General features: G+C 34.4%; 1 protein-coding gene across 1 annotated transcript in view; it reads right to left on the minus strand.

Moving 5' to 3' along the window:
* Positions 1-12,592, minus strand: part of LOC306888170 (protein unc-13 homolog C-like) — a gene marked incomplete at its 5' end in the record, with an annotated part of 162,650 nt that overhangs the window by 64,136 nt on the left and 85,922 nt on the right. Inside the window, one exon of the mRNA XM_079446334.1 lies at positions 11,332-11,417. Within this exon, the coding sequence (XP_079302460.1) occupies positions 11,332-11,417 (86 nt within the window). The remainder of the gene's footprint in view (positions 1-11,331; positions 11,418-12,592) is intronic.

Consider the following 12,592-nt stretch of genomic DNA (forward strand, 5'->3'; position numbering starts at 1 on the left):
TATAAACTTCGTTGGTTTGAATCCTATTTCACTTGTAGGTCTTTCAGGGTGGCCTGGGGAGGGGAGGTATCCAATGGTCACTGGGGTTCCTCAGGGATTGGTTCTTGGACCCCTCCTCTTCTCCACATTCACTACATCACTGGGTCCCATTATACAGGCACATGGCTTCTCCTACCATTGCTACGCTGATGACACACAGCTCTATCTCTCTTTTCAACCAGATGACCCAATGGTAGCTGCACGGATCTCAGGCTGCCTGGCGGACATCTCGGCATGGATGAAAGAACATCACCTACAGCTCAACCTGGTCTTCCCTGCCACTCCGACTCTACAGCATGACTTCACGATTCAGTTAGACTCATCAACTACCCCATCAACTTCGGTCAGACATCTTGGTGTAATCTTTGATGACCAGCTGTCCTTCAAAGAGCACATTGCAAAGACTGCTCAATCTTGCAGGTTTGCACTACACAACATCAGAAAGATCAGGCCCTTTCTGGCAGAGCATGCCGCAGGCCCTTGTCATTTCTAGGCTGGACTACTGCAATGCTCTTATGGCTGGACTACCATCAAACACTATCAAACCTCAACAAATGATTCAGAATGCAGCGGCACGACTGGTCTTCAATGAGCCCAAAAGAGCCCACGTTACACCTTTCTTTATCTCCTTGCATTGGCTACCAGTTGCAGCTCGCATAAAGTTCCAGATACTGATGCGTGCATATAGAACAACCACAGGCTCAGCACCCTCCTACTTCCACTCACTATTACGAATCTACATCCCCTCCAGAAGTCTGAGATCTGCCAGTGAGCGACGCCTTGTGGTACCATCACAGAGAGGCTCAAAATCACTCTCCAGAACATTCTCGTTCACCATTCCTGGCTGGTGGAATAATCTTCCCACCCCTATCCAGAACGCCGGATCCCTGTCAATCTTCAAGCAACAACTGAAAACTCATCTCTTTCGACACTACTTGACTTCATCCTAAACTCAAAAAAAAAAAAAAACTTTCTCTTTCTCTTTATTTATTCCTTCCCTAGCTAGCTTGTACTTATTTGAACAATGCCTGAGACTTGGTGTTACGAGCACTTCCTCTGTCTGATTGCCTCTTCAAGATTAATCGCTTTATGTATTCCCCAATTGTAAGTCGCTTTGGATAAAAGCGTCTGCAAAATGACTAAACGTAAATGTGTAACTGTATATATATATATATATATTTACTATCACTTCTGTGATATTATAATTAAAAGCATACAGATAATATAATATTAACGAAAACATACACTTTCATAACGGTTTCTTAACACTTACTGTATGTACACTTTGTAATAATGCCAAATTAAAAGTTTCACTTAAAAGCCTTTTGTTGTGCTTTAAAGAAGCACGGTTATTTTGATGTGTTGACGAACATACTAAAGCACGTTTAAAATACCTGATTATAATTGTTACTGTAGAGTGTTTTGTTTGATTACATTTAAAGGTAATATTTTTAAATGCACTAAATTACAACTTCATCACTGCAAATGTGTAATTACAAACATATTGAAATGCGTTACATACACATTTTAGTAGAAATGACTTTAAGTATATTTAAGTTGACCAAAAATGCTTGTCAGTACATTCAGCAGTACACCTGAATCATATTTCAAAGACAGAATAAGTAAATATAAAATGAAATTACATATAAAGATGAACTTATCCTAATTAAGTCAAAAACACTCAACCAATTGCATTTCATATAAATTTAACCTACAATACATTTTCATTTAATTGTAAATAATATGCAATTACAATAAGTGTCAGAAAACATTACGTTAAGAGAAAATGCTATTTCAGTCTTTCTACTTCAAAATTTCACGTTCAATGTGTTATCTACTGTTTCTTTGCAATTAATTGTGAAATTTGCTACAAATTTCTGAGTGAGCTTTTGCACCTTTTTTTCAGTGTATGATATTTGCATAATAAGTACTTATATAAAAGCATGCTAAAGTGTTCGACTTTTTCGATAAACACACACAAGCGTCCTTTCACATGCATGTGCTGTGACGTCTTTACATTATACATTAGCTTGTCTCCAGTCCTGTGTTCAACGAGTCTCTCGCCCAGTAAAATTAACCACCTTCATCTTCCAGCCAACTGGCCTCAAGGCACCAAACAGGAAGTACATCAAAGTCTCTATTAGGTGAGAAACAACTTGTGTGCTCCTAAGTGCTTCTGGGTAGGAGTTTCTAAATGAATAAACAGGTCAGAGAGAGTTAGTTCTGTCCATTTGGAGTAAGTGACCCTGGAGGATGATGCACCAGCTTTTCAACTCTACAACTCGACTTCATTATGCCTTTTAGCATGAGAAGAGACGCCGCTCTCTGCACACGACTCGGTAAACGTTAGCTGAGGACATGGCTGATACTGTAGGGCACATGGGAGGGAAAGATTTGTACAAGACATGATTTGCATGCCGAGAGGGGTTTGACAAAATACAACCGTAATGAGAGTAAATGCAAACTTGATTGCTTTTGTTTACTAGAAAACAGATAAAAATCACTAAATGCAATTTATGTGACTTTGGAAAACAAAGTGATATTAAATAAATGTATAATGCAAAAATATTATTTCTATTTCAAGTAAATGCTGTTATTTGTAAACTGTAAATTTAAAGTATATAATATTTTTTTTTATTTTCAACATTGACAATAATCAGCATATTAGAAGGATCATGTGACACTGAAGACTGGAGTAATGATGCTGAAAATTCAGCTTTGATCACAGAAATAAATTACATTTTACAACATATTCAAATAGGAAACATTTGTTTGAAATCATATTAATATTTCACAATATTAAAATTTTACTGTATTTTTGATCAAACAAATGCCGCCTTAGTGAGCATAAGTCGTCGTCGTGACGTATTGTCAAGTATGGTGACCCATCCAAGTACGTTTAACCCATCCAAGTGCACACACACAGCAGTGAGTAGTGAACAAATGCACACACACACACACACACACACACACACCGTGAACACACACCTGGAGCAGTAAAAAAAAGTAAAAGTAAAAGCAGTAAAAAATAAAAGCCTTCTTTCAAAAACATAAAAAAATCTTTATGCAAAAACTGTTATTAAATTTCACAAAGAATTACAAATAAACAGCAAACTTGACATTTTGAAGTAGAAAGAATTAAAAAGTATTTTTTTGTAAAATATAAAATAATTTTTACAGTGTAGTGTAAACCCAAACATGCTCGTTTATCCCAGTTTAATGTGCAGTTTTAACTATAAATATATGGAGTATATTGACTTCCTGAAGAGTGCAAACACTGCTGGATGGAATCACTAAGAATTAATAGCACCGACTGATAGTGATTCACTAAAGGAGTTATGCAAATCAGGTAACAACACAAGCGTGTCCATAAAATCTGTGCTGAAAGCAATTTGCATGGTGCAATTCCCCATCTCGCAGGTCGCTTCTGAGTGCTCGGTTACTTCACTGGGACTTCATCAGCATCAGTCTGCCACTGCGATCCAAAAAATCAGCTCTTTTAAATATGTGAACATAAACCCAGCTACAAACTTTTCTCCATCATTTGATCATCTTGATGAAGTACTGTTCCACTGATCAACATAAACATCTTTTTTAAAATCCCTTCCTAAATATGAGCATTAGTGATAGTGAGGCTTGACTTAGTAAACAGCTCAGCTTGTGTGTCGCTGATGTTAATGAGATACTGATCCACACAGCTGGAGGATCTGATGGACATATGACGTCTGGAGCCTTTAAAGAGCCGCTGTACACAAAAACCCATCAGAAACACACCAGCAACACAGCAGGAGAGTGTGTGTGTGTGTACAGATGACTTTACCCTGAAGCAAAATAATATTTCAGAAGAAAACCGACAATTCTCTTCTCTTAGATAAAACCCCTGACTGGTTTCACTTTAGCTTTCAGTTTGAATGTGCTTTATCTTCATGACAAATAAGATGCGTACAAAGAAAACACAACACAACACGCTTCTTCTTTAAGATGAAATGTTTGATCATCTCTTGTAGAGCGTTGCATGTGAACTATCTCTCACCCAGACTCATATACTCAGTGTCTCTCACTTAACCTGGCCGAGCAATGAACCCTTACGATAAAACCTCTGAGAGCACAGATCTACTCATCCCAGAGTCATTTACATACAGCATCAGGCTTATCCGATGAATCCTCCTCCAGAGCTTTAAAGGAGTAGTTCACACAAAAATTAAAATGTGCTCTTCCTCAGGTCATCCAAGATTAGGATGAGTTTGTTCCTTCATCGGGTTTGGAGAAATGTATCATTGCATCAGTGTCTCAGCAATGGATCCTCTGCAGTGAATGGGTGCCGTCAGAATGAGAGCTGATTAAAACATCACAATAATCCACAAGTAAGCCACACCTCGGATTATAGTTAAAAACGTCTTAATGATGGATTTGTTTCAGCTTTTGTCTTCTCAAAAAGTTAACTGATGGACTGGTGTGGATTGTGACTCTCATTCTGACGGCACCCATTCACTGCAGAGGATCCATTGCTGAGCAAGTGATGCAATGCTACATTTCTCCAAATCTGATGAAGAAACAAACTCATCTACATCTTCAACAAATTTCATTTCACGAGTTCGCCTGCCCATCCAGTCCTGATGGTTAATGGTACCTAACTTCCTTTATTAATTTTTTTAGTGAACTATTCCTTTAAAGGTGTAGCATGTTATTTCTGCACAGCTGGCTGCACCAAACAGAAATAATGAGGAGGGAATTCACCTCAGATTATTTGCATGTGCTTCTGCTTTGTTCCAGCTCCTGATTCACTAAAGGAATTACGCAAATCAGGTAACGGCACAAAATGTGTGCTCAACACAATTAGCACGGTGAAATTACCCATCTCGCAGCTCGGAGCAGACTGTTAGGATGATCTGACAGAAGGTTGCTTTGTAAGAAATTCAGTGCAATCTTATTCACTAACTTTAACCAGGTGCTAAATTTTCCTCAAAAAAAAGAAAGAAAAAGGAAAAAAAGGACATTGTCATTCATCACAAACACGTATTCTTTCTTTGTATGTAAATTCATTTTATTATAGATTATACTATTAGTATGCACAAAAATCTAATAACAAACCCATAATAATAAATGATGAACAACTTGAAAAATCCCACAGATTTACTGTAGATTTAAGGGCAAACCCAAGCCATTTCTAGAGACCTGTTCTAACAAGCAACCTCACACTGTAACTCCTAATCTGAGCCGTACAGCTGTTCGCCTGATACCTTTTACATTAATGAACAATATGTCACACTCTGTGAGAGAAAGAAATAGCGGGAGATTTATAAAGAGAGAACGACAGAGAGAGAGGGACTGCTGGTATGCAATCGTTTCATATGCTTATTTACTAGATATGAATAAATCAACATGCTAATATATGTAAAACGCCTGCATTAGATATTCATGACATGTCATTGTGTGAAATTATTTTACTCTGAATATGCTGGGTGCAATATGTGCATTCAAGCTGTATATCATGTATGTAGTATATGCATAACAGAGAGACGCTCAGACACGTATGCATGAGATCCTGGTCTTTAATCTCGAGCGCCGGAGCTCATCCGGTCGGGCAGTTTGTGGCTCCGGGTGGAAGAGCAGATTTGCTGTAATCCACAAGTCAGTTTTTCCACTGATAACAACCACAATAAAAAGACCACCGAACACTCTGACATATGAAGGAGGTTTTAAAACAGAGGTACAGCTCAGAAACGGCACACTATTTCAACCTGCGGCATGATAAAACTGTAAAAAAACACAAACTTGCGCTGAAATTTATTCAATAAATGTATCCTTTCCTTATATATAATTATACAGATTAAATTTTTTCATTAAAATGAACACAAGTGAAGATTTTTAACCTTAAATTTTTTAAATATCAATATTTTTTAAATATCATATTTATTAATATGGCAATCCCAAACTACAAATGGGCTCAATTCATACTAATTCATACTAATTCATTAAAAATAATAAAAAATAAATAATTAATAGTAAACATCATGAATTGAATGATTACTAAATAAAAATAAGACTTTTAAGTAATTATGTATATGTATGTATGTATGTGTGTGTGTGTGTGTGTGTGTGTGTGTGTGTGTATATATATATATATATATATATATATATATACATACATACATATACTTTCTTATATACTGTTTATATACTGTATATTGTATATTTTTTATTGTAGTATAATTTCTAATTTATTTACATAATTTATTATATGATCTAATGAAATGATTACTTTCTCTCTTTGTATAGGTATATATTTAATTTATTTAATTAAATAAAAAGTCATAAATAATATATATATATATATATATATATATATATATATATATACACACACACACATATATATATTCTTTTTTTTTTTTAAATTGAGGATAAGGAAAAATCTCTCTCAAATCTGGTAAAAATATTTCCATTACTAGTCAGTAGTGTTTGTGCCATTATAATACATTTATTAGACTTAAACTTTAATTTCTTGAATTTCACAGACCTGTTCAATATAAGTACTTTCATACTTTGACAATATTGTACTTGTTTACGGTCAATACAGTGAAGCTTTGCTGTTAACTGATTATGAGGTTATGACTCTCTCTCATAAGTGAGGTAGTACAGTTTATCGCTCAATACTGCATGGCGCTCATTTCTGATCTGGGTACAGCAGCTGTGAACACTAAGCATTGAATATGTGCTTTTTTTAGTGGAGATCCATGTTGAGTCAAGCTCTTTTCTATTCACAACACAGAAGAAGAGCAGAGTTTGATCCGAGTGTTATCTAAAAGTCTAAATGCGAGTGCCAAGTTTGCTTCTACCTTACATTTCTGTAATATTTCTTTATCATATCAGCACACAGAAATGAATGCATGGTGGGATTTCACTGCAGAACTAATAATATTCTGTTGAGCAGAAAATGTCAATACTTTAGCACCCAGTGCAGAATGAGATCAATATAATATGGTTATTTATATCAAACACGTCGAGGTTACAGAGCAAATGCGATTCGTATTTTTCATAACTACTGCTATTTGAGATTCTAAAGAGAACTTCTGAACAAAAATATGGTTTTGGTTTTGATTACATTTATGCTTTTATCAAAAGCAAGGAACCACAGCAATTTGTGAAAGAGTCAACAATACTTATCCCATAGTACTGAGACTGCTCTCATTAGAGTTACAAATGACCTGCTCTTATCATCTGATCGTGGTTGTATCTCTCTATTAGTGCTACTGGATCTTAGTGCTGTGTTCGACACTATCGATCACAACATTCTTTTGAATAGACTAGAAAACTTTGTTGGCATTAGTGGAAGTGCATTAGCATGGTTCAAATCGTACTTATCTGACCGCCATCAATTCGTAGCAGTGAATGAAGAGGTATCATATCGATCACAAGTGCAGTATGGAGTACCTCAAGGCTCAGTACTAAGGCCATTACTTTTCACGCTTTACATGTTACCCTTGGGAAATATCATCAGGAAACACGGGGTTAGCTTTCACTGTTATGCTGATGATACTCAGCTCTGACAAACAATAAATCCAAAAAAGCAGGTTTCTAAATGCTAAGCTACAATTCAAACCAACAGATCCATGAGTGTGTGTGTGTGTGTGCTCGTGTGTGTTTATGTGCCTTAAAGCAAATGCGTTCTGCCTCACATCAACGTCAACGTGTCAACACAAACTAATCTGGATTATATTCAAAGGAAAGAGAGATTTCTGAATGTGCCCTCCAGAAAAAACACTGATGAAAGGAAAATGAAACTGCACAAAGGTTTGAGCTTTTCTTTTCTGTGACATCTCATGGCAACATGTCAATCAGAATAAATAAGAAATGACAGCAGAGGCTGAGAGGTGTGTGGTAAGTGTGTGTGTGTGTGTGTGTGTGTGTGTGTGTTTGTGTGAGTGTGTGTGCGAAATCTATAGATTGACACCTGGTTCCTATGGCAACCTAAAGATGGTCCTTTAACCTGTGAAACAGATGCTGTGTGTGTGTGTGAATCTAACCATAGACGGTCTGCTGTCAAAAGCTGTGACACACACACATATACACACACAACAAACACACACACACACAACAAACACAAACACACACACACACACACAAGCACAAATAAATGTTCAAATGACACAGAAACAGCAGAAGGACATCGGCTGCAGGTCATCCCTGGTGTGTTTAAGTGTGTGTGTGTGTGTGTGTGTGTGTGTGTGCAGACACTTCAGTCTTTGAGATCTGAACCATAGGTTGCACAGTTTTGTCATTTTTTTTCAATATCAGTGTTTATTTTGTCTTTCTTAAAGGGACAGTTCACCCAAAAATGAAACTCATACAGGTTTGTTGCTCCAAACCTGTATGAGTTTCTTTTAGCTGCTGAACACAAAAGAATATAAAAGTGAAATATCTATAATTCACTGTGTGAAACAGCTCTCTTAATACCTTATGACATTATATTTTAGTAAATTTCTCTGAGACTATACATGCCACAGTTTTAAGTCTGGATGTCCTGTACAGAGCACATTCAGAGCTTTCAGAGATAAATGATTGGATGTTTCACCATGACCACTCCCTCTCCTTGGTCTTCAAAAATGTCTGAAATTAATTTAGTGACACTCTTATGGAAATATGATAATATTTTGTAATTATCATTTAAATCTGTCAATTTTTTTAATTGTGTGTCATAAATCAACATCTCAGGAAAATGTTATGGGGTTTCAAATCAAAATATGACTTTCTGTTACGAAACAGGATGTTGATTTCATAGATGTCCTCAAATGAGGACACCGGGACTAAAAGCATGTTTATTACGCATTTTGGGAGACATAACAAATGAATAGGGAAAGAAATTATATTTCAATATTCTATGAACTATTATATATTATTATGAAAATCTTGCCAATTATTACACTCATTATTACACTTCTTTTTTCATTACATGTTGCCCCAAAAACACATTAATATGCAAATTAGATTTAGTTTATAGATACATTGTATATAATGAGAAAACCCATTTATGGCCATTTTACACACATTTTGCATAAAGAAAAAAGGTATATCGAATCATTCTGTTATAACATAGTTGAGAATCATCTTTATACAAAATTTGGTAAAAAAAATAATAATCTTAAACTAAAAATGTATTGGTGATTTAAAAAATAAATTGTTTTTGCCTATGCATGTTCATTCATGTCTTTTTAATTTTTTTTAAGAAATTGAATCCCAATGTCCTCTACCGAGGACATAGCATAACTTATGAATGAAATATCTTCTTTTTTTTTTTTTTTTTTACATTATTCTAAATGCTCTAAACAATGTAAAGCCATGAAAAAACTAATTTTTTCCTAAAACTTTTTTCTCGGGTCTTAAGAGGTTAGATTGAGAGTATTTCATGTGTAAAAAAAGTTACTTGCTTCATTAAAAGTTAATTACTTCAGAAAAGAGAAAAAACTCAAAAACAAACATCAGACTTCTATATAGCCTATGAAAAAATAAAAATAAAAATGGAGCATCAAAATGACCAGTAATTATAGTGAATGTAAAGATTCTATTTAAACAAGTAAACATACAACGTAAAATCATACATTACTGCAATTCAAAATGAAATATTCTAATCAAAAAAATTAAATGTTTCTCTCTCTCCTTTGTGTGTGTGTATACATTGTATATATAAACTGTATGCACACACACACACACATACTGCATAAATACATTCTTAATGCATTCAAAATAACCTTACGATCATTTGCGTTTGTACAGGTATGTGGTTATTGTAAACAAAGTCGCTGAATTACAATTTAAGACTCAACTATTCAGGCTCACACTTTTAGAAAATATATTTTCAAACGGCTTTTAGAATTAACAGTGTGTATGTTAATGATTTATGAAAAGATACAGAGGATTACAGGATGTGTTATTAAGCATTATGAAAACCTTAAAAAATGCATCATGTATACAGGTTTCGAGAAAAGACTAAAAATGAAAAAAGCTGTCTTTAAAGGTTTATGTAAGCTTTATTTAAAAATAACTGAAGCCTATGGCACGTCCTTACTGAGATCAGTCAATGTGTGTGAGATTGAATCAGAGGGAATTGCCTTTTAAATGCTCTAATGTCAGGTGTGTGTGTGTGTGTGTGTGTGTGTGCATGTTTATGTGGTTTATGAGGACACAAATGTGTATAATGACATGGGTATGACAGAGGTATTACAATATGAAGGTGGTTTATGAGGACACAAATGTGTATAATGACATGGGTATGACAGAGGTATGACAATATGAAGGTGGTTTATGAGGACACTGCCTATGTCCCCGTAATTCAAAAGGCTTAAAAAACATACTAAATGGTGTTTTTTTGAAAATCTAAAAATGCACAAAGTCTCCTGTGAGGGCTAAGTTTAGGTGTAGGGTTGGTGTAGGGCAATAGCACACACAGTTTGTTCAGTATAAAAACCATTACGCCTATGGAGAGTCCCCATAAACCACAAAAACCAACATGTGTGTGTGTGTGTGTGTGTGTGTGTGTGTGTTGAGGAGAGAATAACCTTGCAATTCATTCACCTTTTACTTTCAAGGACAGTTTTGTGTGTGGCCTTTCATTCTATTAGCTTTCCAAGCAGACTGTGGTCAGAGGCACAGCAGTGTGTGTGTGTGTGTGTGTGTGTGTCTCTCATCCTTTGACAGCAGACCATCTGTGGTTGAATCAAATTTCGCAGGTGAATCTGAATCCTAGAGAGTTTGTTCCAAATTTATCCATAAAACACTGATGTCACACTGTCCTGCTGCCGTCAGCGTCACAAACAACACAATAAAAATATTCCAGCATAATTACAATGTAGTTTGCAGACATACTCAACACACAGCTTCCTCTCCAGTCCAGCCAGATCATTAATAGAAACAAAATAAAATAAAAACAACTCACTCAAAAAGCATGATTATGACGTCAGAGCTCATTAACATATGACCATCCACATTTACGTATCATTACATGTACTGTTTTCAGACTTACGGAGACTTAAGAGTAAAAATAAAACAAACTGCTACTAAACTGAACATTATTTCTCCTTGAAGAGCATAAAAGAGGCTTCAGATCCGAGCATCACTTATGATGTTTCTCAAACACTCAGAGAACTGTGACATAAAACCGGCTTGAGTTCTGCTCAGAAACAATCGATGTGTGACATGTGTTGCTCTCAGATCTGAACAGAAATCACGTCAGAAGAAAAACGCCATGCCTGCAAGACCACAGAGACGGTAAAAACCAGATCAGGAGAAACTCACCCTCCATTGCGTACTTCATATCCATAGCAAAGAGGTTCCACATGATTTCAGCACTGGTTCTGCCCATATTCAGCTCTTGAGGGAACCTGGAATGACATAAAAACAGACATCGTTACAACCATACAGCAGTTCATTCACCCCTCACTCCATCAGAGTCCTGATCTAGTGGTCCTGGTCTTCAGAGCTCTCAAAACCACATAAAGATCCTGCTGTCTGTGGTGTATAACACATGCAGCAACTAATTAGAATTAATTATATAAATATATATTTATTTTTATTCATATTTATAATACATAATAAATAATTGTGTAATTTTTTTATTAATCAATTTGTAAAATATATTTTTATGACTTTTATTAGAATAATTTTAATTAAAAATCGTAAAAATAACTAAATAAATATTAAATGAAAGAATGCATATAAATTGTGTGTTTGAAGGAATGAAGTAATCATAATACATTTGTATACATTTATATATTTTAATGATTTTTATTCAAAAAAAAATTTATTCAAAAAAATTATTTCTTTAAGAAATAAAGAAAGAATTAATAATAAATGTTTGAAATTAATGTCATAATAAATTCATTCAAGTATATTTTTATAGTTTTATTAGAATTATTTAGTTAAAATAAATAAATCTCAAAATAAAGAAAGAAATAATTTGTTAAAAATATATTTTGTAACAAATTAAACATATAATAACTTTTTATTAGAACTCTTTTTATTCACAAATTCTGGAAGAAAGAAAGAAAGAAAGAAAGAAAGAAAGAAAGAAAGAAAGAAAGAAAGAAAGAAAGAAAGAAAGAAAGAAAGAAAGAAAGAAAGAAAGAAAGAAAGAAAGAAAGAAAGAAAGAAAGAAAGAAAGAAAGAAATGAATGGCATAACAAATGTGATCATTAAAAATCTAAAATATTTTAATAACTGTTTATTTGAATTATTTCTGTTAAAATAAATCTAGAAAGAGAGAAAGAATAATAAACATTTAAAATGAATGTCGTAATACATTTGTTAAAATATATTTTAACAATATTTATTAGAATCATTTTGTTTGAATCAATCTAGAAAGAAAGAAAGAAAAAAGGAAGAAAGAATTAAACATATTTTAATAACTTATTACAATTATTTTTACGGAGTGTCTATTTACACTAAGAGCAAATAGTTCACCTTGTTGGCTATTTACACAAACTCCGCCCACTTACGTGTGATTGAGACGGTCAACACTGAAAAAAGATGCTTGTTTAATATTAGCTTCAGTGGCATT

This window comes from Barbus barbus (assembly GCF_936440315.1).
Source record: "Barbus barbus genome assembly, chromosome: 22".
Lineage (NCBI taxonomy): Eukaryota > Metazoa > Chordata > Actinopteri > Cypriniformes > Cyprinidae > Barbus > Barbus barbus.